Consider the following 26,351-nt stretch of genomic DNA (forward strand, 5'->3'; position numbering starts at 1 on the left):
GGTCTTTGGCCGGACTGTTGTTTTCTGTCTGTGTTGTGTGGATTGACCAAGTTTGTCATAGAGATGTGTATTTTTGCATGTGTGGTTTTCTCTTCCCTCAAAAGTTTCATAGTTGAAATGAGTGTGTATTTTAACATGATGGACTGTCTATTTCCCTCAATTTGAAAGTCTGCTACCATCGTGATACTAGATCATTGAAATAATCAGAGATTCAGTGACAGACTTTCAGCTGCTGTAAATAGGAATAACCTCAGGAGCTGTGCTGCTTAACGTATTCATAAGAGTTCCCTTATTTTTCACGCTTACCCCACTGTGTTTTCAACCTTTCTGCATATGTGCATAGTGGTGAGGAAAACTTGTAAAAAATTTTTGTGGTTTTTTTTTTTTTTTAGAAGAAGAAGAGATTATCTTTAAGACTTTTGTTTCAGTGGAAACAAATACATTCTTTACCCATTCCTCCTTTAGTAATTAAAGAAGGAAAAAAATAGCAAAAAGGCTTGGATTAGTAAGTGAGTCTTAAAACATGTCAGGAGGGTTAACTAAATGCATAAAAGCATTTAAAAATGCATAAAAGCATCACAGAAGGATTTTCTTTGAAGCTGATTGAAGTCTGTAGAGAACTGTGTCCACATGCAGCTGCAACTTCTGTGGTTGTTCTGTACTATTGGATGTAACAGCGGTTGTAATTAGTTTTTATTCTCAGCATTTGAGATATTATGAAAAGTGTGGTTTTTAAAGATCAGGTGAGTAGGTGAATAATAAATGTAGAAAATAATTGAGGCTACATGACAGCACACATCAACTACTTAACTGCATATAACTAATTTTCTGTATATGTGCTGTTATTATAAGCAGTAAACATAAGCCAAAATGGGAAAAGACGACAATGCATTTACTGAATTCATATTTACTCCTAAATGTGGCAGGCATTGCTCTCTATGTGGACAGCTGTTGGTGCTTGACAGATGGAGTCTTAAGTGCAGATCAAGGTTGATCTAGCAAATGGATTCCTCTGGCTTTGTTTGGCTGTTGTGTGTAAGTCATGAAAAGCAGTGCTAAGGAGGTGAGCATACTGGGGGGGACTCGCGGGACTGGGGATTTGGGACTGGGGACATTGCTTAGCCAATGTTGGTCTAACAGGTAGTTTTTCATATTGTCTTGGTTATGTGAAATTGTGATAGTGTTTTTATAACAGATGAATTGTGCAAGTGGAGAATATTAGATAAGACTTCCTCTATGAGGTTATTGTTAGCACTTTATCTGTGAGTCATTCCTGGGTTCCATCATAACAAAACATGGGCCACTAACAAAAGGTTATGTACTACCATTGACTACTGTAATGAAGTATTACTAAAAGTAACGTGGATTATGTGAACTCTATAAACATATGCTGCGTACTAAATGAACTTTATAACATGTTCCCTGTGAAGCTTGTAATGCAAAATAAAAATACCTTGTAAAGCTGTGGTGTTTTGGAGCCGTTCTAGGATGAATATGAAACTTTACATGAACACGTTATTGACATAATTTTTTTGTGTGTCACTAAAACAGCTGTAGTTGAAAAATTGTGGTTTAACTACCTAGGTAACTGTGGAACACAGATATGAGCAGTTTTGCAGGCTGCATTAGGGAATTATTCTTGCGGAGGGTGAATGTAGAAAGATTGTGACCTAAGCAAAAAGTAATACTTTATGGGGAATGCAGCATGCCATTATGAAATTAGGCAAATGGAAATTTTGAAATAAAAACACAGTGGAAATAAAAACTGTGGAAAAATTGGACTAAGGGGAAGGAATTCCTTGAAATGGTGGTTGTTCATGCCCTGCCCTCAAATTTATTTCAGTTGAAGTAGTTTGAACTTCTTGTGTATGAATTGACCAGTCCTTTTTCTTTTACTCTGTGGAAGTTGCCATGTCTTTCATTGATAATTAGATAAAGGAGCATTTGGTCAATTATAATGACATCACCTGTGTATGCAGTAAACTAAATTCTCCTTTTAGCTTCTGTACTGGGAAGGATGCTACAGTTTCCCCACGTAGCACAGCAGTTGATGCCAGAAGATTGCTTTAACTTTTATCTGGGGATTTTTCTGATAAATTGGGGGAGGGAGGCAATGAAATTTAATCTGTCGGAATTTTGATCCTGGGACTAACCTTTGCTGCTTCATTTTTGGAATACAGGTCTCGTGAAAAACATCTTTTAGAAGTATTCATGGGGGGATGGAGGAGAAAGTTCATAGGTGAGAGAGATGCTTCTCTACAGGTTTGACAGTGCTATGTGTAAGCAGGCTAAGTGGAGAGAGCGTGTTAAAGTGAGACTGCTTTTTTTTTTTATTGTTTCCAAGTGGAATAGAAAATGAAAGAGGTTAAATACAACTTGAGAATTGATGAAAATAAATTTACCTTTAAAAGTTATCTCCATTTTCATGTTACTGCTTACCGCATGTATTGCTCTAAAGAAGCATCTCAAGTAAATTGAGCTGCAGATGGAAATACTTTTGCTTTGTTTCAGCATGGGCAGGAAGAATGGATCTCTCTAGTCTTCCTTTTTCTTCAAAGGCCAAAATGTGTTATGGATGCTTTTACCAAAAGCAGTAAAGATATATTTAAAGCAAGAAAGGATCAGAAACCCTGCTGTAAAAGGAGTAGCTAGATGTACATGAAAGCCGATGTAGATTTAAGACTTGTGTTGTTTGTTTAGGAAAGAAATACATCTAAATGTAGACACATTTATTCTTCTTTGGCTTGAAAAATTTATGCTTGTGTATTTACTGTGGTGATTGTACTCCTCTTTTCTTAATGGTGAGGAAAGTATTTTTTTTTCTACCCGAAATGGGCATTTCTTATTTAAGCAGCTGACTAGCATACTAGCATGATTGTTATGCTTTAAAATGAAGAAAAAAAGGTAACATACCAGTGTTGAAACGAAGTAAATACACTTTTGCTCAAAGATCAGCTTTACAGCTGCTGCACTGATTTGTTCTGTATAAAAGGCATCTCAGAGCTAATTACAAATTTAAACAGTACGAAAATATTTTTGTTTTGGAGAATACATACTGATTTTTTTTTTTTCAATACAGGTATTTTTTCAGTGCTGCTAGATATTTGCAGGTAGGTGAGTATCAGGTTAGCAGACAACAGGGAGAATATCACATAAGCTTACTTGACAGGATTGTCTGTATTTGTATCACAGCAGGCTTTGAGGCAACAGACTGCAGTATTTGAAGTACAGTATTCTGTGAAAATCATCCTCACTCAAGTGACACATTTAGTTTTCCCCTTCTGAACATGTGTTTCTGTTCAGGACTGCACCAACAACTTCTAAAATGGATTATTCTCTATCGATTTGTCTAATCGGGAAGATGAAGTGATGGGCCAATTACTAGGGAAATAGTAATGGCTGTAATTTTTTTCTAGTCGAGGGCTACACAAATAAAGCCCATCCATATTTTGACGTGGTATTGTAGTGTGTTGCACTTTAATTATCAAAAGGGTAGCTAAGGGAGAGAAGTTAAGTAACCATTTGGTGTTTGTGGTGGGCTTGGGAATAGAAGAGTTTTCTCTTCCAAGTCCTCTCGGTGTGCTTGTTTTGCCTACTAGAGCATGGAGTTATAATTATGCATGGTCCAATAGAAGAACTTCTTAAACTCAAAGCCATGTAAAGATGCCAGTTTTCATATTAATACAGCTTCATGGGCCAACTGTATACTGTTGATTTCTTCTAATGCCTCCGTTGAGTCATTGCCAAAACTTGGGAAACACAAGTAAATGAGAAGAAAGATGCTGTATCTTGAGTGATACAGAATCTTGATCCCATCATCTCTTTGGATTTTTGTGTGTATTGGCCAATTACATGCACTATTTGAAGACATTGTGGAGATGGTTCGGTTGATTTCATGGAGACTCTGACAACTTCTTCTGTTGGTTTCTTAAGGCTTATTATTAATGATTGTGTTTAAGGTCTCAGAGAAATTACCTGTAGCCATTGTTCTTCAAGTGTGTTGTAATTTGCGTGTTAAGGATTTTTTAATAGGAAAAAAAGTTAAGGATACCTAAGAAAAAAAGAGGTCACATAGGTACATTTGTGGTGCTGCTCGTGTTTTGTGTCTTCAACAGTACTTTAGAAATGAGTGTTCGTGAAGAGCTATTGAAATCCATCCATTTCAGGTTTGAGAGACAGGGGGCTATGTAGGCATTTGTAAAATACCAGTGAGAAGTGTCGGGAGCAAATGTACCTCTAGCAAAAGTTTGCTGTGACCTTAAAAGATCAGAAAAGACTGTTTTAAATGGCATGTGTGCACTAAAGCTTATCTGTTGGTAAAGAAGGAGCTCTCAGACTAACTGGTTTTTTCTTTTTTTTTTTTTTTTTTAGCGGCCTGCACTTTTATTCCCACTCCTCCTCCCTTTTCATGTGTTTAATTGAAAAAGAAAGACAATTCTAAGACAGGAGGATACCCTAGCATGAGTTAGTGGCTGACCATCTACGAAGTCTTTGCTTTCAGTGTGGCATTTTTTTGGTAATACTACTTTCTCTAAGAAAATGTTTGGTTTGCGTGAAAATTGTTAACAAAGTACGTCTGAATGCATCTTGCAAGAACTGTATAGTGTTGTGGACATGCATGAAAAGTGCAGAAAAATAATTGGTGTGGGAAATGATGGAGCTGGGTGCCTGAACTGCAGAACAGTTGCTTTTATAAAATTGGGAACTGCAGACTACAATTAGCTGTCATTAATTTTGTTGAATAGAAATATGTTCCATTTATTGTACAATCAGGAGCCAGGCTTGAATGAGTTTAAATAGATGAAATCTAAATTATACTGACAGTCCATTAAACAGCAGCAAAACCCCTTAAAGAAAATGGATTCACTATGATACCAGTTTATAATAAAATCATTTGCCAAATAAGAACTGTAGTCCAGGCATTGGGAATACTCCTGTGAGTTTGAAATGAACACAGTAAATTGGTTGAACCATTTATTGCAGAACAGGGCTCTAACACATTGTTTTCTGACAAGGAGCCAGCAGTGTTGCTTGGAATCTGCTCAGCAGGAAGTGACACTAAAAGATCAGACTAGCAATTTGTTTGTTGTCAGCCATATGGGGGGAAGAGAGGCGACTGTATAGCTCCCTACCTGTCAGTGGTAATATTTTTCTAGTTAAACCCATGCGTTTCTACGTTTGTTACTAAACCATCATGCCAAATGTATTGCTGTAGTTAGAGGTCTGCTTCCGTTATTGACCTTTGTTTTCAAGGGTGGGTAATTTTCCTGTATTAGGCATACAGGCGAATTCAGATGTCCACATTTAGAATTCGGTGAATGTTGCAAATATTTTTCTGATCTGTTGAAAGGTACCACTTGGTTATGAATGATCTGTAGCTGCTGGTATCACGCTCTTAATCGTATCTAACCGTTCTGGATGGTGGTGGTGAAGGATTGTGGCGTTTAACTTAAGTACCTGAGACGTGGAAATGAAGAGCCCTGCTGCTTGGGGTTCCCGCTAGTTTTGGCTTGGGCAGAGGTATATCCGGAGAACAGTTCAAAATTGCCTGATCGTGCTTCTTCACTGGTTGGCAGAGGGCACTAGGACAACTAAGCCTTTTAATTTTAGACACCAGAATGGAGGAATGTAAATATCATTTAATCCTCGGATGTAAATATCCTTTAATTATTTGCCTATCCCACAACTAGTATTCAGCATATATACATATATATATATATACACACATGTGAAGAGTGTCTGTCTGTCTCTCTCCCTCTCAAGTCCTTATATATATATGACTCTGTAAAGTCTATAAATAAAATTCTGTGTCCCAAAGAATTGGGGTCTACCTCAAGAAACGGTTGTGTGTCCCGTTCCCCCCCCCCCCAAAAAAAAAAAAAAACCAGGATGGTTCTGGTGAAACAAACCAGTCTCACAGGGCTTGCCTGGAGACTTCTATGGTTTCTCAGAATCATCCTATGAATTTCTACTGTGGTGCAACTGAATCTGTAGACTAAATGAGTGTTGGGATAACTGCTGTCTCTATATTAAGTTAGAAGTGGTGAATGTGAAACAGGAGTGTACACATATGCTGCAGGGATAAGTATACCTGAAGTATGGTTTTAAGCATAGTGATTGAATGATTGAATATAGAGCATATGTTACATGATTACATGAGCTTGATGATTCATCTTGTTGTTTGTGACACTGCGAGAGTTGATGTATGAACTATTTAAACTTGGTGTCCGACAAGATCCCCTAAGTTCTACCCAAGTTGTTAAGACGAGTGGTTTTTTTTACACGTCTGGCATATTGTTTTTCAGAACCTCTAACTCTTACATAGAATATTTAAAGGAAAGCAAAATAAGGGAAGGAATGTGTAATCCAGTAAGATACTGGGATGTCAAAACTGGGAAATGCACGTATATTGAGACTCTGCCTGCTCACAGCAACACTGAAGTCTGAGCTTGTGACTGTTGAAATACAATGGTGGGAGGTTGTAGACAATTCCTTGACAGTGGCTTTCAAGGAATATCTTTCCTGTGGAAGTGTGGTGCTGTGCAGAGAGCCTAAGGCTTTGTTTCTTGGATGATGCCAAGTGTTGACTCATTAGATGAAATGTAAAAGGATTCTGATGGTGAAGATGGTTACTACATAAACAGCAGCATTTAAGCTGATAAAGGTTCACGTGTTCAGAAAAGTGAGGTGCTTGGGTTTGTTTTTTTTTCCAAAAGGTCTTTAAGCCCATGTATTGAAGCTCTAATTTTAACAAGAGCTTTTAGTGTGGGAATATTAATGTAACCCTTCAGAACTAGGGCACATCTGGTGAATATCACAAGCCCAAAGGCATAATGACTCTGTACCATGTGTCATAGAAATACTTCATCTCCGGTGGGACATTTTACATGAAATAGGGAAGTAAGCAAATGCACTTATGGTTGGAGACAGGCAGTGAATCCCACTAGCTGTGCAGGGAACTTAAGATTTCTTTACTCTATTTTGCTATCATAGTGGCAAAGATTATGGAAATCCCTTTTATTGTATTTATTTTTCTTTTTTTTTCTTTTTCATTTCTTCCTGTGGGAGAGTTTGCTGGTTTGTCACCAGTAAACTTTGTGGTGTAACAGATCAGATGGTGAACTTGTCTGAGGTGGCCCTTGGAAGTTGACACATGGATGGTATCTTGCTGTGGAGAAAGCCAGAGTGTGAATTTTTAGCACATCCATTTCCTGTGTGGTTACTTGCTTCATGCTTGCTCTTATTTACTAATAAATGCAGGATGATGTGAGGATGACTATTCTTCAGTAAAAGAAATTAACTCATACTTTGGTAGGTGTGTAAGGATGTTCAGAGCAACAATTTTTGCCTGCTGTATTTCATCCTATAGCTTACTTTACGGTAACTTCTTTGTTTTGCTGATTTTCTTCACTGAGTCAATGTAGGTAATCGGGCATCTCCTTTCGTTTTCTATTACTGGTATGATTCTGTTGATAAAGGCAGTCATGAGCCTTGCCTAACAAAACACATCCTTAAGTTCAATTTTCAAGGGATCTTTGCAGATGACAGAGCAGCCAATACAGAATGTAGTTGTTGATGCAACTGTAGTAAGAACTAGAAAAGAAAAAATGACTGGGAAGAGAAGGAGACTTCAAGGGTTTGGAGGTGGACAGAATACAGGCTAAGAAAAATACTTTCGGGTTATCACTACCTAGCAAGTTAGAGGGAGCAGGGAGAAGGTAAGTGAAAGAATAATGGTGATGCAGCATGCATAGAGGGATTAACTTGTGTATGTTTAAGCCAAGGCGTCTTCTGAGTTTGCATTTGTAGTCAACTGGGGTTTGGAGAAAGACTGTCGTAGAACAGTGAAGAGCAAGCACCGAGTGTGGAACCAGTATAGTGGTGTTTGTGAGTATTTGTTGGCCTTCTGAACTGTATTTTGGTTGTAAGGAATTTACCTTGTCAGGGTTTTCCCGCAAACATGTATTGCGCCCAAGCTGCCAAATGTCAGTAGCTGCAACCAAGTCCACTGTCTGGATGTAGTACACTCAGAGGAGGCAAACTAGTGACTTACTCAACTTGGATGAGTAGGCATCAAGTGGAATGGCTTAATTACAGTTATGTGCCACTCAGTCCATAATTCCATGTAGTAAGATAAGTTAACATTTTGAGCGTAGGATAGTATTTCTTTGAAGATCAGGGGGCTACGAATTGTATATCACCATAGAGCAACTACAACGGACATGACACTGAGCTGTTCAGTTGTTGACATGTTTAAATCAGGAAATTTATTGTCAGTTTGATTTTTTTTGTTTGTTTGTTTTAGTTGGGCTTTTTGAGTGGAAAAGAATTGAATGTTAAGGTTGGTAGAAATGAATATTAATATTGCAGGAGTAAATAGATGTCTGAAACGTACTGCGAGTTCTTTTCTAGAATAATAAATGTTGAAATAACTGACCAGAATTTCTTTTGGGTGTCTGAAGGGAGACTGCATATGGGTTCATTGTATTTTAGGCTGACAAACAGCCTCAGGCTTCAGACTTCCATTTAGTGTGAAGAGGGTGCATGTCACTCCAGTTATATAAACCTGCCGATCAGTGAAAGAATTTGAAAGGAAGTAAACCTGTCTGTGTGAGGAGCATCTTTATTTTGTGACTTTAAATATTTTAGCTTTTTCTTTCTGACAAATGGGGCATATTTTGTAGTTGTCACGGGCTTAGACACAAAGCAGCCTGAGCAGTAGTGATGAGATTTGGCTGAAGTTGTCTAAGACTATGCAGAAGTTCTCTGTAGCTGTAAAGAGCTCAAAATGTTCCAGAAGTATGTGATCAGTGGAAAAAAAAGGGTGCAATAGCACATTCCAGTGTGCTAACGATAAGGAGGGGCTATTCTGTATTTTCCATGGGCATAAGTCTTATCTACGCAGGTTTGTTGCGTTAGAAAAATGAAATGCAGTTTTTCTTTGTTGCTCGGGTCCACATCAAAGCTGTTCTTCAAAATAATGTACCTGTATTTTGGATTTCTGGTAAATGAAAGTAGTTGCTCTTTATGGAGTTTTGAGTGGCTAGCGTGAATGCAGCCATAAATGTTCTCCTTTTGGCACTTCTCCTGTTTCTAGCGTTCATAACGTTGCACCTGGATGAACTTGTTTTCTTATCTGTGTGGCTTCTATTGCTTTGGAGACATCTTAACTGGATGTCATCTTTGTTTTAAATCTTGGCAGGCAGCCAGCAGCGCCTTACTTAAATGCAATGTGCTAGTGAGTCAACATGTTTGCTTTATCCATAGTAGATGGCAGATTCTCTTACTTCTGTGTCAGCCATTTAAGAGGGATGCTTAGCTGTTTATTCTGCATGCTGTCTGATAACACTGAAAATGAGGCTTGCAAAACTGAGATATTAAAAAAAATAACTTTGGAAGTTGTGGTGTTTTCCTGTATCTGAAATCTTGCAGCTTTTTCTACACATTCCCCAGTGAATCCTGAAAAACTTCCCACGAATGAGTGGTGGAACATCGTGTAAATGCAGGATTCACCTGGGATACTGAGCAGTTGGTTTGAGTGAGTAGAGGCCTGTCTAAATGGAATGATTAGCCAAGGAAGTCTGGGATAACAAAATAGTGCAGGAATACTTTGATGTGGTTAAATTGCTATAGCTTCTGAATAAACTGGATTGAATCATACTGTATCAATGCAAGGAGGCGAAGAGGATGCATTTGGTGCAAGGCAGTTCAGATGCTTACCTCCCAAGAGAGACTGACTTAATAGCTTCTGTGGGATTTTCAGGATTTCGGATGAGAAGTGCTATATAAGTGTGAGTTACAAATCAAATAGATTACTGTTGTTCTGGTGTTGACGGTTGATTACATGTATCATATTTCAAGCTTTTAAAATGAACATATGCATGCTGTTGCAACAGTTGCTACAGTCCTAGCTAGGCATGATTTGAAATTGGTCATTTGGAAAATGCAAGTAGTACTTGAAGTAAAAGGACGTCATTCTTCGCGATTCTACAGAGATACTGAAGGTTGTTATGTAAAACTGTTTATTGTTATTGTCTTACTAAAGAAAAAAAACCCAAGATCTTAGTGCATTTTACATTCATGAAACTTTTTTCTATTTCTCTTGAGACTCCTGGTGCAAGGCATTTGGTTTGTTACATTATAGATAGTGAAAATATGCAACAGGAAGCGTCAAACTGATACTACTTAGATGCCTATATAGCCTTGCTATTTAGCATAGTTTCCTGTGATGCTGCCATCATTAAGACAAATCACTATATTTAGTAAATACATGGTTACCATTAGCATTTTTGAAAGATTGTACTCCTGACCATGTCTTCTCCTCTGCTCTAATGCTAGAGTGGTATTAAGGATTCCTAATAAATCCAATATATGAGTTAACTCTTTCTCACCATTTCCTTTTACTTTGCTTTAAAATTTAGAATTCTTTGTTCTAAAAACTTACTTAAAGCTTATAGCACAAAAATGTCTCTAAACACCTGCCTTTCTAGTGTTGATTGTTTCACTCTTTGGTTGATTCCATTATCCTTATTCTCTTTGTTACTATTTCTCAATTTAGTTAGGGTTAAGTTTACATCTGGTGGACACCAGCTAAAGAGATGCTAGCTGTATTGAAGTCGACTTCTTAGTTTTGCTCGCAATTTTATGCTAAAAATTAGAGCATAAAAGTGCAGAAGCTCTCAAAAGAGGCCAGGACTCATAGGGAACTATAACTGACAGCAAGCGTAGGGGAGGTCAGTAGTGGTGTTTCTTATGTAAGAGAGGCTTTTGGAACTTGTGGCCTGAACTCACGAATTCATTTCAGTGCTATTTTTGTGGATGCTTTTGTAAAGAATGATCAAAGCTTATTGCAGTAACAGAAATTCTCAAAGATTTCAGTTAAATTTGTGTAAGTTAAATAATATTAACTTCTAGTTAATAGGAAAAAAAATTCAGGAGAACTGTTTGGTTTGGAACTTGAACACTACGTTCTGATTTGGAACAGTCAGGCTGTGAGTTGGTACATTTGTGTGTCTAGTGGGAACGTGGACACAACTCTGCTATAATTACATTTTTTCTGTACACTTGGAGAGGAGCTTTACTGATGCTGATACAGTTATGATTTCAGGTTAATCCAGATTCTTATCCTGTGTCTTTGACTCTTACTATAAAATAAGCAATAGATATTTCAGCTTAAAATAAATCTATTTTGTCAAGCTCGCTTGACTTTATCAAATACTGTTGTGAAGTGATTAACAGTGCAATTTGCAATGGATGGAGAACGGTGTGGTGAAGAAGCCTGTTTTACAAATAGTGTTGCAGGTGGAAGTTCGACACTGGGATTTACAGGCTTTGCTTCAGATAGTTACTATGGTTATGTGATAAACCAGCAGGAAGTGACTCCTTGGGTGGTTACAAGGTCAAGCATTTGAGAGGATTCAGATGCTCTGTTAAAGTCCATGTTCCAGGCCACCCTTTGTGCACTGTTGCTGTCACTTGGCCCTCAATTCGTACTTTCCTGTATGCGGTTGTGGGATGCTCCTGAGCAGGTGATCTGTTCTAGGAACTTGTGCCCCATGGATTTAGTTTTTGAAGTCAAGGAATTGCCTAATCTATTCACAACTAGGTACTATTTGTGCTAAATGGATTTTATTCTGAAGAGGGTGGTCTAAGTAACTTTTCCCCAGTTCTTTTTTAAAAGCTCCTGATACTTGAGTTCTCACAGCAAGGTTTTGGTGACAGTTGAAGTGATTGCTTTTAGCTGTTTGTTAGCATTTAGATTTTCTGGGGGATGTAGACCACAGTGAGCTGTGCTTGCCATTTGAGGAGTTTCTTCAGAAGACTTTCTGCAGAACTCAAGGTGACCTGCCTGTGATACTTATGTGCTCTGACCTCAACCTGATTTGTAAGCACCTGAAGACCAGCATCTTTTCCAGTTTAGATGGAAATCATGGGTCAGTATAACTGAGAAATACTTTTGCCTTTGAATTCCTTCAATTGAACGTGGAATTCTAGCTATGCTAATCAGCAGGCTTAATTTGAGACTGGTACCTAGACATCATTTTATAGCCTACTGGGGAAAAGAGGTACTGCTCTGCTGTCATGGCTTTGCAGTTAAACAAGTCAGTTCGATGGGTAGTGCCTATAAGGAGGATGCTGGAGGTGAACAGTTTTGCATCTGAAACTGTGTACTAAGTTTCAGGTTTAATTCTTCTGGGAGTAGTTTTTTAGAAACCTTGACTACGTTGCCTTGACATGCTGCTGACATGGGACAAAATAAAGGCCTACTTGCGAATTTGTAGAGATGATCTGAAAATAGAGTTTAGGAAGGTAAGGGAAGTTACAGAAAAGGAAAATAGAGAAGAAATTTTACACTTGAATTGTAAATGACTGGTAGAAAAGCTAGAACTATTTCCAGCTCTTTTCTCCTCTTGGTCTCACCACTGAGATACAGAGGAACATCTTCTGGTATAAGCAGAATGCAAATTCTGTGGCTATGAAATGTCCCAGCATAGGAAGAGTTTTTATGGCATGAAGTATTGGACAGTAACTCAAAAGTTCATTTCCTTGCTTCATCCAAAAAAAAAACCCCAAACCAACTCTGAAATCTCAGCCTGTTGCCTGACTACTTCAGGCTACAATTTCTTGGCTGTAAAATGAAGATATTGGTGTTTTACTGGAATACTAGTATAATCTAGTGTTGCTGGGTATGGATGTGCTTGTAGCCAAAAGCAGCAAGTCCAGACCCGCATGATTGCGACAAGCAGTGCGGAATTTGGGGAAAGGTGCTAAGTGCATATCAGGCTTGGTTTGCCAGCGAAGTTGCTTTGATCCTGGCAAAACATCAGCTATCTGAAATTAATGGAGATGGGTGGTGTACACCTCTGTCTCTCATCAGAGCAAGATACTATACTGCTGCCACATTTAAAATCAGATGCACAACCATGTAATTCTGGCATATATCATTGAAGTGCTAGAGATTTGAAAAGCCTGGCCTTTTTCCAGCTTGGTTGATGTGGCTACTAAGACTCTTCCTGCACTTTTGATAGTCCTAAGGTAGTTCTGCTAAATAGCTGCCAAGTTGCTTTGTTTTAAATAAATGTTTGAGTTAACTCTCAGTGGCAAGAGCATTCCTGAGTACAGGTTGGGTTTCAAATGATTAATGAAGGGTTTATTTTTTTCTTTCAGAAGGAGGATGTTTTATTGCTATAAACAATAACAATGCATCCTTAGCAATGTTCTTGGTGGAGCATAAGAACTAGAAAATGTATGTCTTGAACAACATTTAGATTTTAGAAGACATGAAGCTGGGTATTAGTTGTGTTTTGAAATGTGTCTTAAGACTTCGGAATTTTTCTGTAGAAGTACAAAAAGGTTCATGGAGAATCATTCGTGAATAGGTGGTGTTCTTTGTGCCTTCTGTCTCTTGAGTAGCAGTTAGCTATCTGAATATAAAAGGAGAACGAGATGACTGTCCTTTAAATATTTGTTTGGCTTTGGGAGTAGCACCTTTGCCTTCTAGCAAGCTGTGTGTGAATTCTGATTTCTAAGGTCATTATCATTAGTCAGGCGCCTCTTTCCCATCCTTGCTGTAATTTTATTCTGAGGCACTGCTTTTCTTGCGGTTATTGCCAAGACTGTTTTTAATACAACAGACCTTATTTTACAGCAACCTTGTAAAGTCCAGTTGTCAAAAGCAAACAAAAATAATTATGCAGTTTCTGTCATGTCAAATGTAATTTGAGAAAGCCCAGTCCTTCCCTGAGGTAAATCTAATTTAGTTTGCTGCATTTCATCTATGACTGGTTGCCTTGGTTTTCTTCACAATTAGGAGAGAAAATATGTTAGTGCTAGGTTCTTCATAGCAAGCTAACCACAAAAGATCTGATTAGTTTCCTGTCTTATTTTGATCTGGTTCATAGGTTATGACCTGGTCATTTTTGTTAACTAAATTCAGAATGGTCTTATATGACTTTCTTCTGTTTTTCTAGCAAAATGTCTATTCAAATCAAAGTTAATTTTTATGCAGTTAATTCCCTTATTTATCATCATAAAGCATCTAGTTTCTATTTTTAGATCACACTTGGAATAAATTACATGTTATGCAAATGAAATGGTGGCTCTTTCTAAGCTTAAGCTGTTTTTTAATTTATCCTGTTTTTATGTTTTTTTTTTTTTTTCTTGGAGGTACAGAAGTTAATTTCCATTATTTTTAAAATCTTGTTTTTTTTAAAGATTGCGTATATATTGAAAGTCGCCGGCCGAATACCCCGTATTTCATCTGCAGCATTCAAGACTTCAAACTGGTAAGGAAAATTTTCACATCTCTTCCTTTTCCCTGCCCCACTCTCCAGTGAGATGGCAATATTTCTTAGTCTGTATCTCCTGTAGCTCCTTGCTCCTTCTGCGTAAATCTTTATCTTCTGAAATAGTAGCTGTTTTGCTGTTAAAACAGTGATCTATCCTTGGTATAGATGTAGTTAACTGGGCTGCAGAATTCAAATTGTGGTCTACATCATCTTAAGGTTTTGTAACCCACAGGAATACTAACTTTGAGTTGAGTGTTGTTGGGAAATTGCGGCTCAGTAAGTTAAGTTTTTCCTGGGAAGTTAAATTTGGCTGTGCCTTTACCTCTAGCTTTATATAGCACAGCTGTGTAAATGGAAGCACGTGGGCTGACTTGCGGTAGCCTGTGTCTCTCAGCTCATTGGTGTACTGACAGTTGAGTATGCAAAGAGAAACTATGCCAGTATGACAAGATTGATTCAGAAAAATATAAAGTAACATTTAAGAATACCTTAACTCTTTAACAATGAAAAGTCAGGGAGCTGTGCAAGAACAGATTTGTTGGAGCTGTGATTTGCCCCCTTTAAGTGTACAAATTCAGGTTAAAAGGTTAAACATGTTTCTTCCCAGTATGCTGTAGCTGCACGGAAAACCACTTGCTGCTTACGCAGTGCAGAGCAGGAAGCTGCTGCCTGTTTGACGCAAAGGGCGCCTATGCTTGTATTGGACTTTGCAGCGCTTTGGGTAGTGCAACTGCAACTGCTGATCATCTTGCTGTTGTTGGTTTATGCAAGTTCTGAATATGTACTAAAATGGTCTTATCAACGCATAGTCTAGGGATGTAGATCACCCACTATCTGTTGACATCGGAGTATGTCTTCCTTTTCCAAGGTTTTTGACTCAAGTCTTCCATTTCACTCCTTACAAGTTTATGTTGTGAGAGCACAGTGAAGGAGAACATGCAGACTTTCTTCAGTACTGATGTCCATGGTACTGCTTGGCATGGGCGGGCTTGCTTCCTTTGCACTCCCCCCCCCCCCCCTTTTTTTTTTTTTTTTTTTTTTTTTAAAGGAGTTGTTGGATTTGTAGTTCACAGGTTCTAGCAATGGGTTAAGCCACAGTTGTACTACTCTTGCACATTAGCAGGTGCTTTTGTGTCTGACTGGAATTACAATGTGATAGTTGCCATTCTGGGCAATAAGTTCCTGCTGAGTTGCATTAATTGCTCAGGATATTAACAACAAAAGCTGAAGCTTCCGTTGTCATCATTGGTCTCCTACAACACATTAAAGCTGTTTGCAAAACTATGTGGGAAGTGTATTGCAGTATGTTTTAATACCTTCAAAATTTTTTTGAGTGGTTTCTCTTTTCTCATGTTTTCAGTGTGCAAAGGATATCACATCAGGGTTGCTGGCAATTTTGCATATTTTTTTCACATGGAAGTAGTATGATTGGTTTATGTTTACTTTTGCCTGCTCTGAGTTCTTTAATTCCTCTGTTACATTTTTTTTTTCTTACTGACATGAATGAAAGGAACGTGTAAAAATGACAAAACCAAAAAGACCCTTGATGCTGATTATACTAACAAAAATTAATCTTCAGTGTTGTCACTGTTGATTTTACTGTTGGGGGAAAGGAAAGATGTACAGTGGAAAGGACACTTGATTTCTATTCTAGTGTGAGATACCAACAGGAAAAGAGTCTTGTTTTGCCTTCAGCTAAATATGTCAAGCGAAGCAGGGAAGTTTAAGACAATGGCTTTGAAATTTTGCCTACTAATTAAGTATGGTATCATGTTAGTTGTCATAAACTAAAAGTTTTTGGCTGAGTGTATGAGTCTTACCCTATACTTCCTGTGTTCTAGGTGCAATTCAGGCACAGGAGTTGATGGTGGTGATGGTTTTTTACTGATAAAAACAAAGAATGTAAGGTTGCATTCAAAAAAAAACCAAACTGCAAGGAGGGAGTTAAAAACAACCATGCAAATGCTGTCTGATACACGTGTGCTATCCTGCAGGGTAGAAGGTACAGAGGCTTGTTCTGGGGATGAGGCTGGAGTACCGTTCAGTTTCATTCTTAAGTGAACTGGGGTTTAACTTGCTTTTTCCAGTAAGATCTTAAATCATAATTAGATACGAATTTATGTTTATTGCAGAACTAGAAACTGGTTCTATGAAGTCTGGCAGTTCCTTCCAGTTTAGTGTTCAAGCTTCCTTCATTTGACAGATGGCAGGAGGCAAAAAGGTAGAAGCAAATACTGAAGTAGAGAGTGGTGTATTCCCTGTAAATGGGCTTACTCCCTTTCATGTTACTCAAGTTGTATTAGAAACAGCATCTTTGTGGTTAGAACTGTTTTGCCTGCTTCGCTTTCACAAGTACTAGTGTGGAAAAAGGGATGAGATTACTTACAACTTGATGAAGTCATACTACTCCAGAAGCAGATGTTACAAATAATATCAGAGCACCTTTGTACTCTAGTGTCTGCCTCTTGAGTCTTGGAGAAACCAATAATTGTTTTCCTATGCATGCTCTTTGCAGTTCCAGCAATTATGGCAGGTAAAATGGTATACTTTGTTGCATTAGCTTATACCTCCATCACAAGTTTCTCTTTACGTTAAGATTAATCAGCTTTACTAAAAATTACCCTAGAGGAACAGCACTTTTGCTTTCCTGAAGAGCAACTGCCCTTCATCAATGGCCATAAAATCCTTGTGATGAAGCTTCACTTACTGTAATTTCTTTGTAATCTGTCTGTTGCCATCCTGTGTTTTGTTGCTGTGTGTGAGCTGTGCAGAGCTGTGATGCTGTGGAGATCAGTCATTCCCTTTGTGAGTTGTATTAATTGTTGTATTAGGATAAGCTGAGGTTGGGAGGAAGAGCAGCAGATTTGGTTTCCAAGCATTGAGGGCAACTCTGGAGGAGGATAGCTAGCTTTCTAGGTCTGTCTCCTGAGTGAAAAAATCAAACAGTGCGTTAAGGCTGGCCATGTGGGAAGAAGTTAAGCCATTTGATCAATCCAGCTTAACTGTGTTAGAAACTGTCATGGGTAACATTTATCCTCTTTTGTCTTTACCATTTCTGTGGTACTGGATTCCTCCAAGCTTTCTGGGGTTCATGTAAATAACTTTGTGGAATTGAGAAGTAAACTATGATTAACTATGATGTGTTGTGTCTTAGGGAAACTGTCAACAAGAAGTGGCACTTAAAGTAACTGTCGTGTCCTTTCTGGTCTGCTATTGCTTCAGTACTTCCATAACACGGGTTGTGCTGTAAGATTAATATTGTCTTTCAAAATCACTTCCAATAATGTGTTGATAGTCTCAGATGTTCTTGGGGAGAGAGCTAAATAACACCAGCACCAAAGGTACGATAGGAATACTGTTCTGCTATGTGAACTTCTTGGCATGCTTTTAAGAAATGCACTGACTATTCCTGCAGCTGGGAAACCACTTTGAAAAAGCAGGGATTTGAAACCTGTGGGATGACAGAAGGGACTCCGCTTGTGCCTTTATTGCTTGTCCTTTTCTACTCTTTAGTGCTAGTCATGAGTTTTGAAAACCATCTGTAGTAGTTCAGACTTGCTGTTTAGCATCTACTTGGCATAATGTCCTTCAGACTTCGAGAAGGAAAATGCACGCTCAATTCCTGGTCAGACTTTGTAGTTCTTGTTATGCCTAATTCTCTATGATACTTAGAGGGAACTGTGTTCATCTAATGATATCACCACGACACCCCAGACACCCCAGACCCCCCAGCCCCTATGCCTGATGTCCATAGTTCTGGTAAGTGGTTTTGGGTGTTGTGGTTTGGGTGCGGTGTTTTTATTTTTTTAAAAACGTTTCAGTACACAAGGACCACCAGTAAGGTTAGGGGATGATGAATGGAACAAGGTATCTGTTAGTCTTCAATATGAATGCTTATCAACTTTCTTTTCTCCCGCAACTGTCTGCGAATACAAGTGGTAACTTCCATTTATTTCACTTTTTTTTGCTAATGATATATGTGTAGAATATTCTTAGTGAGAAGGCGGTCAGGAATACTTTTTCCTTCTTCAAAAGCTATTTGTGTCTTAAAAGCATGAAGATGATAGTGGGGTTGCTTGCAGCCTTTGAGTGAATGAACTTTTAATGTTGCCATGGCTTTTATAAGGTCTGCCTTCTTGTCACTTTGTGTTTCACTAAACTGGTGGTGGTGGAGCTTTGGTCCTAACGCTTTAATGCTCAGTTCTGTTTTGAGTTCAGATTTATCTTACGCTTTCGGAGACTTACATCAGGTTTGGGAAATCTTTTGTCTTACTGTGAATGTTCATGTTGAGTAATTTCAGAAGGATTGCTTGCAGACATGCTGAGCATTCACATCTTCCATTGAATTCAGTTGACAGGGAGAGTACTCAACAGCCAGAGGAACAAAGCCAGGAGTTTCCAAGTGTATTGCCAGGCCTGATAATCTTATGACTAAGTTGCTTGTCTTTGAACTTGAATTTGTGCAGATAGGAGGAGGGTGGGTTTTTTTATTGATGCTGGTATGGTAAATATGAATGGAAGATACTTCAGTAGCTTCTGGCAGCTTAAGTCCCCTGATGTTTTGCTGTGGTGTTGTGTTCTGGTTTTAGAATTACTGCATAACCGAGACTCATTTTAATAGTGAAGTTTTAAGAAAGTAGTCAAATTCACTGTTTTTGTTGTTTAGAATGATGTGTGGTATGAAGGGTACCACAGGGGAAAAAACTGTTGTGTGTCTTCAAGGAAGTTTTTGTTTGTGTCTGTTTTTTTCAGTGGAAGGTGCCAAGGCAAGCACAAATACACTTGCTTTTACTTTGCCTTGCCACAAAATGACAATTGATGTGAAAAAGACTTTCTAAATAGATACAATTCCTTTCTGATGTAGTAGTATTCTTAGAATCCAAGGAAAAGCTGTGCTTGTTTAGGACCCAAGCAAAGGGTTGGAAATCATGGGTGAGGTAACTGAGTATTTTTAAGGCACAGTGTCTTGGATCTCCTCTGTTATTTTCATCTGTCTGAACTCTGCTTAAAAAAGCAGACGGATGGTATGCAGAAACAGGGAGCGAGTGAAAACTTGCTTATACATTTCAGCTGCTGGCTGCATGCTGAGATCTGAGTGGGTTTAAAACCCAGCTGCCTGTTTTAGGAGCCTTTTAGGTTCAGAAGTTGGTAAGGTTTCAGGATGGGTAAGGGAAGGGATAGCAGAGAAAACGTGCAGATATTTTTCTTTCTCTGTTTTTCAACAAATGAGCAGTGCAGCGTTGGTCCAATTTATCCATTAAATCAGGTGCTTCTTTATACCATTAAAAAAAATTCTGTTCTTTAACAGGTCATATTTTTGCCTTGTAATCTGTTTTGTCTTTGCATAATCAAGAATTTTGCTGCGATTTCTATAGTGGCCACTAACTGGCGCTTGCTAAATCGATAGTAAATTTTAGTTATGGCATTAATTCTGACAAACTTTCGTTGCGTTCATTCTGTGTGAATAACTCTCTAGAATTGATTACCAGTATCCATTGGATACTTTGATAGAGAGGCACAGTGATCTTTCTACTGGCAATTGGTAGTCCTTTGACAAACCATCTCAGCTGTGTTGTTAAAATATTCTATAGGAAGTCTGTCAATCTTCAGGCAGTCAGCAGAATATAGCATAAAGGTAATTTTGTTGACGGTTCTTTAAAGGCCAAAAAAAAATGCTGCCAAACCCATTGTAGCTGGATCTGAACCAGATCTAGTTGGCAAAGCTTCCTTTGTGCAGAGATCTATTAAATTCCACAGAGATGGACAGACCTAATGTAGTGTAGTAATAGAGCTGCTGGATAAAAAAAATTTACAGATTTCCAAATACTGTCTCTATGTTAACTTTTTTACTATACCAGATGTCTTTGCTAATGACTTTTTTTCATTAATTTAGTTTTTATTAAGATAGCAGTGATTGCAATGTAATTTTAAGTTTCTGCCTGGAAATACTCAGGTATACATTTAGTGCGGGTGTTGTCCACTGACAACAGAACTCTCAAGTGCTAAGAATGTATGCATTTTCATTTATAAACCTGCGTTGAACTTTTTTTTTTGCTAGAAAGCTTGATTTCTGCAGTAATAGATAGTAACCTGGTTAGTTAACCTGTTTTTGTTGAAGGGAAGCAGCAGGTATTGGTGGAAAAGAATTGAAAGATAGAAATGGGAAGTGTTTCATTGGAATCTTGTCTTGCTTAGAAAATAATTTTTTTCCCCCTAGCTGCCTACAGAGCCAAGCTGCTTAAATAAAAATTACATGGCACTAGAGCAGACGTTCTCCAAAGCAAAAAAGATGTGTGGTGCTTAAAGTGAACATTAGTTTTCTTTGTAATGGAGTGTTGTGCTGTACTGCAGTGTGTAGCATACTTTTTTTGCACTTGTGTTTCTCCCCAGTAGAAAAACAAGATGTCCTTTTGTCTGAGCTGGATCACTAAGGGTACCTGTTCTTATGTAGTGCTTCTGGTGTTCTCTTAAGGCAGCAGTTCTGTTGTGAAGTGACATATTGAAAATGTAAAAATGCAGACTAATGTTTTAGAAGTTCATGTGGTATTTTGTTAGTTACTTGTGATGGTTTGTTTTTTGTTGGGAATTTTGCAGAACGCTAGGAGGAGCAAGTTCTTTGGAAATCTGCTGTTTTATTTTTGCTCTCAAATTCTGAAATGTTTACTCTGCTTGTGAATGTTGACTGTTACAAGTACAGCTTCTTTTCCTTAAAGTGATGAGGTGTTGGGTCATGCGAAAGGGTGTAATATGCCATAAATGCTTTTTCTTTGTTCGCTTCACTTCACCAGTTTTGAATTATTGAACTTAATACATTTTAAAACTGAAATTGCATTAGCCTATTAGAAGATTATGAGACAGTTCTCTGTACTTGGGGGGAAAAAAACCCAAACCAAAACCAAACCGAAAAAAACCCCAAAGAAGTTACAAGTTGGGTTTTTTTCCCCCCTACTGATTGGGTTATTTTTGTGCTGTTTGTGACCCAGAACTTTTTTTAATCTGTCTTTAGTGCTAACTCATTTTGCTCTGGATTAATACTATTCTCTTTCAGGATTCCAGACCAGATTATCCGTAAGGACTTTGATTAGGAACGAGCTGTGGTTTTGCACACAATTTAAGCAATGCTTTAATCTGTTTGGTTTGTTGCCTTACATGTTTTTATTGGTTATCAGTTCCTTCTCTTTCACTGGTGGTAGTCAATATTAGCTCTCAGTTACTTTGTGGTATATGCTCTACCTCCTTCTGAGCATAAGTGCCATCAGGGCAGCTGAACAAGTGGCTGGGTTTAAGTGGTCTTCTGTAAATCTGGATTATGCAAGGTTATGATTAGCTTTAGAGCAACTTCTCTAACCTTGTTTTGTTCCTTGGGAAATGCTTCTTTACTCGTTTATTTTAAGCCTGTGTTAGTCCCTCTTACAACGTCAGTTACTTTAAAAATACTATTTTTTATAAGCAACAGCAAAATATAATTGGGAAGCTGGAACATTTGGGTAAAGCTTGTAAAAGGGCGTAGTAATGTGGCTTCAATACTTCATTGATGTAACTTGACTGTTGAACAACTGTAAGGAGGAGGAAAATGGTGTTTTGTAGAGTAGTAAAACTGGGATCCATTAGCATTTAATTCAGGGTTAGCTTACTGTGGGGTTTTTTTGTTTGTTTGTTTTGTTCTAGAACAATCTTGCAGGTTGGGGTTTAAATTACATGGGCAAGTCAGTAAAATGGAAGCAGTTAATGCTTAGGTGCGTGTTTTTAAAATACCTTTCCCGCAAGTTTTTCTGATTAGTTTTTCTGTCTGAGAAAATGTTAAGGTGGTTTACATCAAGAGATGTCTCCTGTCTATCGGTCTGCTGCTTTTCACTTAATTCTGCAGTAGTACCACTGCGTTTCTAACAATGCAGTTGTTTCAACAGCAGCTTACTGCTGTCATAAATACAAATTTTCTAGTCATCACAAAGTTATGGAAGCATACCTTTTGTTCACTTTAATTTGGCATGAGTTAAAAATCTACAGACTTCACAAAGTATTCTTTAAATATTCTATGGTGCTACAAATACATTGATCAAAGCATACACAGCAGAATAATGATGACTGAGTCATATTTTAGTTGGCAATGAAGAGGAAGCGAGGAGGGGTGACTTGTCTGCAGACCTAAGGTTTTGAACTTTAATAGTTCTGAAATAAGTAGCTGGGAATCAAATGTTGCTTCATTCCCCCAAATGCTGATTTTCCAGAATTGATACTATCTTCACTCATTTCATGTAGTCCTTCAGAAGTAAGCCTAACTTCAGTTACTTATCCTGTTATTGTGGTCTCTGAATTGAAGTCTAAGCTCTGCTAAGAATAAATCAAACCTGGCCAAAATCACTTTGATCTCCTTGTTCTGAGTTTCTGGCAGAAGAGTAGTATCTGGAATTTCTTGAGGAAATAGCTGAGGATCTGCTCAGCCAGTCGTGTTTCTTTCATACACCAGTACTTGTTGCTGCTTCATTGCACCCAGCCCCCTATCCCCCCCCCCCCCCCCAAAAAAAAACCCAACCCCACCAACAAAACCAAACCCCAACCCAAGTCCTTTTTTTCTTTCTTAAATTAAGAACACTATGTTTTTGAAAATGGAAGTTCTCACTGAATTTCTTTTTGGATCAGGCCAGTTGAAGAAACAGATTTGGGTTCTCATCAGACTGAGGATATAGCTTTGTAGCTATATTATTTTTTTATTAAATAGTAGTATTCCATGGTTTTCTATTGTAGTTTAAACCGTGACAGATTCTTTGCATTATAATCAGTTTATTATAAACAGTGAAGTGTCTCTATCTCGTTGTTAATGGTTAACAAGTCCTAAAATTCAGTCCATTCTCTTTAATTAAAATGTTGATTGTGATTACTTCCAGATGATGAAAATACAGGATTGAAACTTAGATGACTAGCTTGTATGAGAAAAATCCAATTAATATGCAGAAATTCAGTTAATACGCATGCACAGTGGTCATTGAGATGGCTTTTGATGCTCTTTTGTGTAGGACCCCACTGAACTAGAAGAAAGCTGCTTTCAGTCTTGCAGGCTGGAGAGAGAGCCAGGAGGCGGTATATAGTGCCAGCTAACAGCTTACAACTAGTGTGAAATACCTAGATTGCCTGCAGGACTGATACATAGGGATATGTAGGTAAGACTAACTAGCTTGAATAATTTGCTGTTTGTGTTCAGTGGGCCTACCAGAGAGGTATGACAAGGTGTTTTAGAAATTCTGAAGGGTGTAACTTCCTTGGTATGGAAACCTATGCTGTTACAAAGCTGAGGATCACCCTGCTGCCTCTTCTTGCTAAGTGGCTTGAACACCTAGTGTCGTGGACAGGCACTGTTACTGACCAAGCACTGTCCTTTTGTGAAGATGGATTAATGTGAACTTATCACACTGGGTTAGGTAGCCATTTTATAACACAGATACGCACACGCCCCCAGTTACATAAACTAAAGTGGCTTTAGGGAGAGCTCTGTGACATGATGCGAGTGAGAAATCCAACAGGAGTATGCTTTGAAGTCCAATAGAATTTAAGCAAACACTTCTATCTCTGTGCAGAGGAGCATAGACCTGGACGCTTTGTGCCAAGCTCTTGATATGTCTAGTAGTGCGCACTGCTTCCTCAGGAGACAGCAGCAGCTGCTGTAGCGCGTTGTCAGCAGAAAAAGCCTGCAGTGTTGGTTACAAGATTGTTTTATCCCCAAACTTTTCTCCTCACCTTAAATAACCAGCCGCTGGCTTAAATATGTGATGCAACAGTAGTAACTGCATTTCAAATATGAATATGTTAATTACGGAATGCATCTGTGTTGTGGTTTAACCATGCGTATCCAGCTTTGATTACTTGTCTCAATTTAAATATCAAAAGTAATAAAGAGCTGTGGCTATTGGAAATATGTTTATCTGTATGCAGAGATCAGCAGTAAAATAAGATTACTGAATATTAGTGTTTTGGGAGAAAGAAACAGGGCACAGTGTAGAACTTAGGTAAGTTTTAACTTCTATCCCAAGTAAGAGCATACTGACTTGAAAACATAGCTAGTCACAGAACATTACACTTTAAGAGTGTATTGAATATAGAGTTCTGATTAATTTACTGAAACCAAGGCAATTCCAGCTTAACTTCTAAGTTGAAAGGGAAAAAAGACACATCCAAAATGAAAGTGGAACTATCATCCAAGAAGTTTATATGCTTCTTCTCTGCGATAACAAGTAGAGGTGAAGTGAGAAGTTAACTAACAAGAACAGCAACAACAAAAACAAAAGGTGATAACAGACAGCCAAAAGAAATGCATAGCTGCTGGTAATAACAGGATATCTCTGACCACGATACGAGCCAATTTATACAAATATATAATACATCTTGCAAATCTGCCCTCTAATCCTGTCATTTAAACCGTTCTTGGTATAAATTTCTAGTGTTTGATAAATAAGTCCAAATTTCCTTTTTAAGGTTTTCCTTTTTTCCAGAGAGAGACAGAACCCAACCAGCAAATGGATTTCAGCAGCATGCTTCTGATTTATCATGTTTTGACTTAATTTGATGTCACATTTAAAATGCTAATGGGCAACACTTTGAATCTGAGCATCAGAGAGAAACTTTAAAACATAAAAATGGTGAATTTGCCATGCAAAAGAAAACATTATTAGTTGTGATGCAGTTGCCCTTTGTGCCTGTGTGTTTACTTGATTGAAGCATCTTGACTGTGGTGCTTTCTCCTTGAAGCCTGATTTGAATGGAGTATACAGCTGGATTGCCCCAGGGCCTTGTAACAATTTATAGTCTGGATGGAAAGGCAGAAGTGCATAAAAAGACAGTTGTGAAATGCCGCTAGTGCCCTGTAATAGAAAATCTGTGTATGATGACCTTGTCTGTGTGGGCCTGTGGGATCATTTTACTGTGATCCAAAGGATTATAAAATGGAAAGTACTGCATCTCACCTGGAATAAAGAGCAAAAATTAAAAGAAGCCTGTTTTTCTGAACTATGCAGTATATGTTTCTGTTCCTTTGCATTCTTCCTGCATATGGCCTTGCATTTTAGCAGACATGTTAAAATTACATCTGTTATTCTCTGCACTTTTACAGGAGCTAGTGTTTTTGAATGCAAATATCTGGGTGAGGTTTCTGTAGCCACAAGCATTTACGTATTTAAAAGCCTCATTCTGTTTTGTAGATGAATTGATGTTCTGTTCCTGAACTGCAGCTGAATTAATTTGTGGCTAATTTTTCCTGGCCAGTTATGAGGCAGCATGACCTTTCCTTTTTGGTCTGGAAAAAATGCTGATTAATATAGATTCTTGCTTCTCCAGATTCATCTCCCCTTCTACAGCCAAGAAAAGGCTGAAAGATTTTCTTTCTACTCAAAACCTTTGCTAGAACTGCTGTCCCATGATTGCTCAATCCTGCCTTCAGCATGGCTAAGCTTGCTGTTAAGGTACAGAGCAGACTTGCTAATAAGAAGTAGACGAATGAGACATTTGAAGGAGTGCTGAATTATTTAAAATAAAAAATTTAGTCTGCAAATGAGATGGGCTTTTATGTTTAATGTGAAGCAGATTGAAATGCTGCTGTGATTACAGTGGGGCATGTGTGGGGTGGAAGATTAGTATGAAAATGTGGGTATAGGGGGCTTTGAACGAAGTAGCAAGGAATGATGAAGAATCAGAGGTGACAGTTTAAGGATTGCATGGCAAGAGCTGCACAGTGATTAAATTCACTGATGCTGTCATTGAGCCGTAAGGCTGAAGATAACATTCTCTCCCTGTGCTGAAAACAAGAATCAATACAAACTCCTTGACAGGGGCTAAATTATTAAATAGAGCCTTTCTTACAATGTTTCATTATCTGGGATTTACCTCAGCTGGTGATTTGTCAGCAGTGTGGGGAGATTTGCTGGGCATTTTCTATTAAAATCATTCCAGATGCATATGAATCCATTTTGATAATTCCCTTCCTCTTTACAATGCTTCTCTGTAGGTTTGTTTGGTGGTGGGTTTTTTTGTGGGTTCTTTTTTTTGTTGTTGTTGTTTTACTTTTGCCCAGATGAC

At 38.1% G+C, this 26,351-nt stretch overlaps 1 protein-coding gene across 1 annotated transcript in view; it reads left to right on the forward strand.

The window, feature by feature from the left end:
- RERE (arginine-glutamic acid dipeptide (RE) repeats) overlaps positions 1-26,351 on the forward strand; it is a 176,495-nt gene that overhangs the window by 6,874 nt on the left and 143,270 nt on the right. The window contains exon 2 of the mRNA XM_010577532.1: positions 14,215-14,285. Within this exon, the coding sequence (XP_010575834.1) occupies positions 14,215-14,285 (71 nt within the window). The remainder of the gene's footprint in view (positions 1-14,214; positions 14,286-26,351) is intronic.

This window comes from Haliaeetus leucocephalus, unplaced genomic scaffold (assembly GCF_000737465.1).
Source record: "Haliaeetus leucocephalus isolate CR32 unplaced genomic scaffold, Haliaeetus_leucocephalus-4.0 Scaffold556, whole genome shotgun sequence".
Lineage (NCBI taxonomy): Eukaryota > Metazoa > Chordata > Aves > Accipitriformes > Accipitridae > Haliaeetus > Haliaeetus leucocephalus.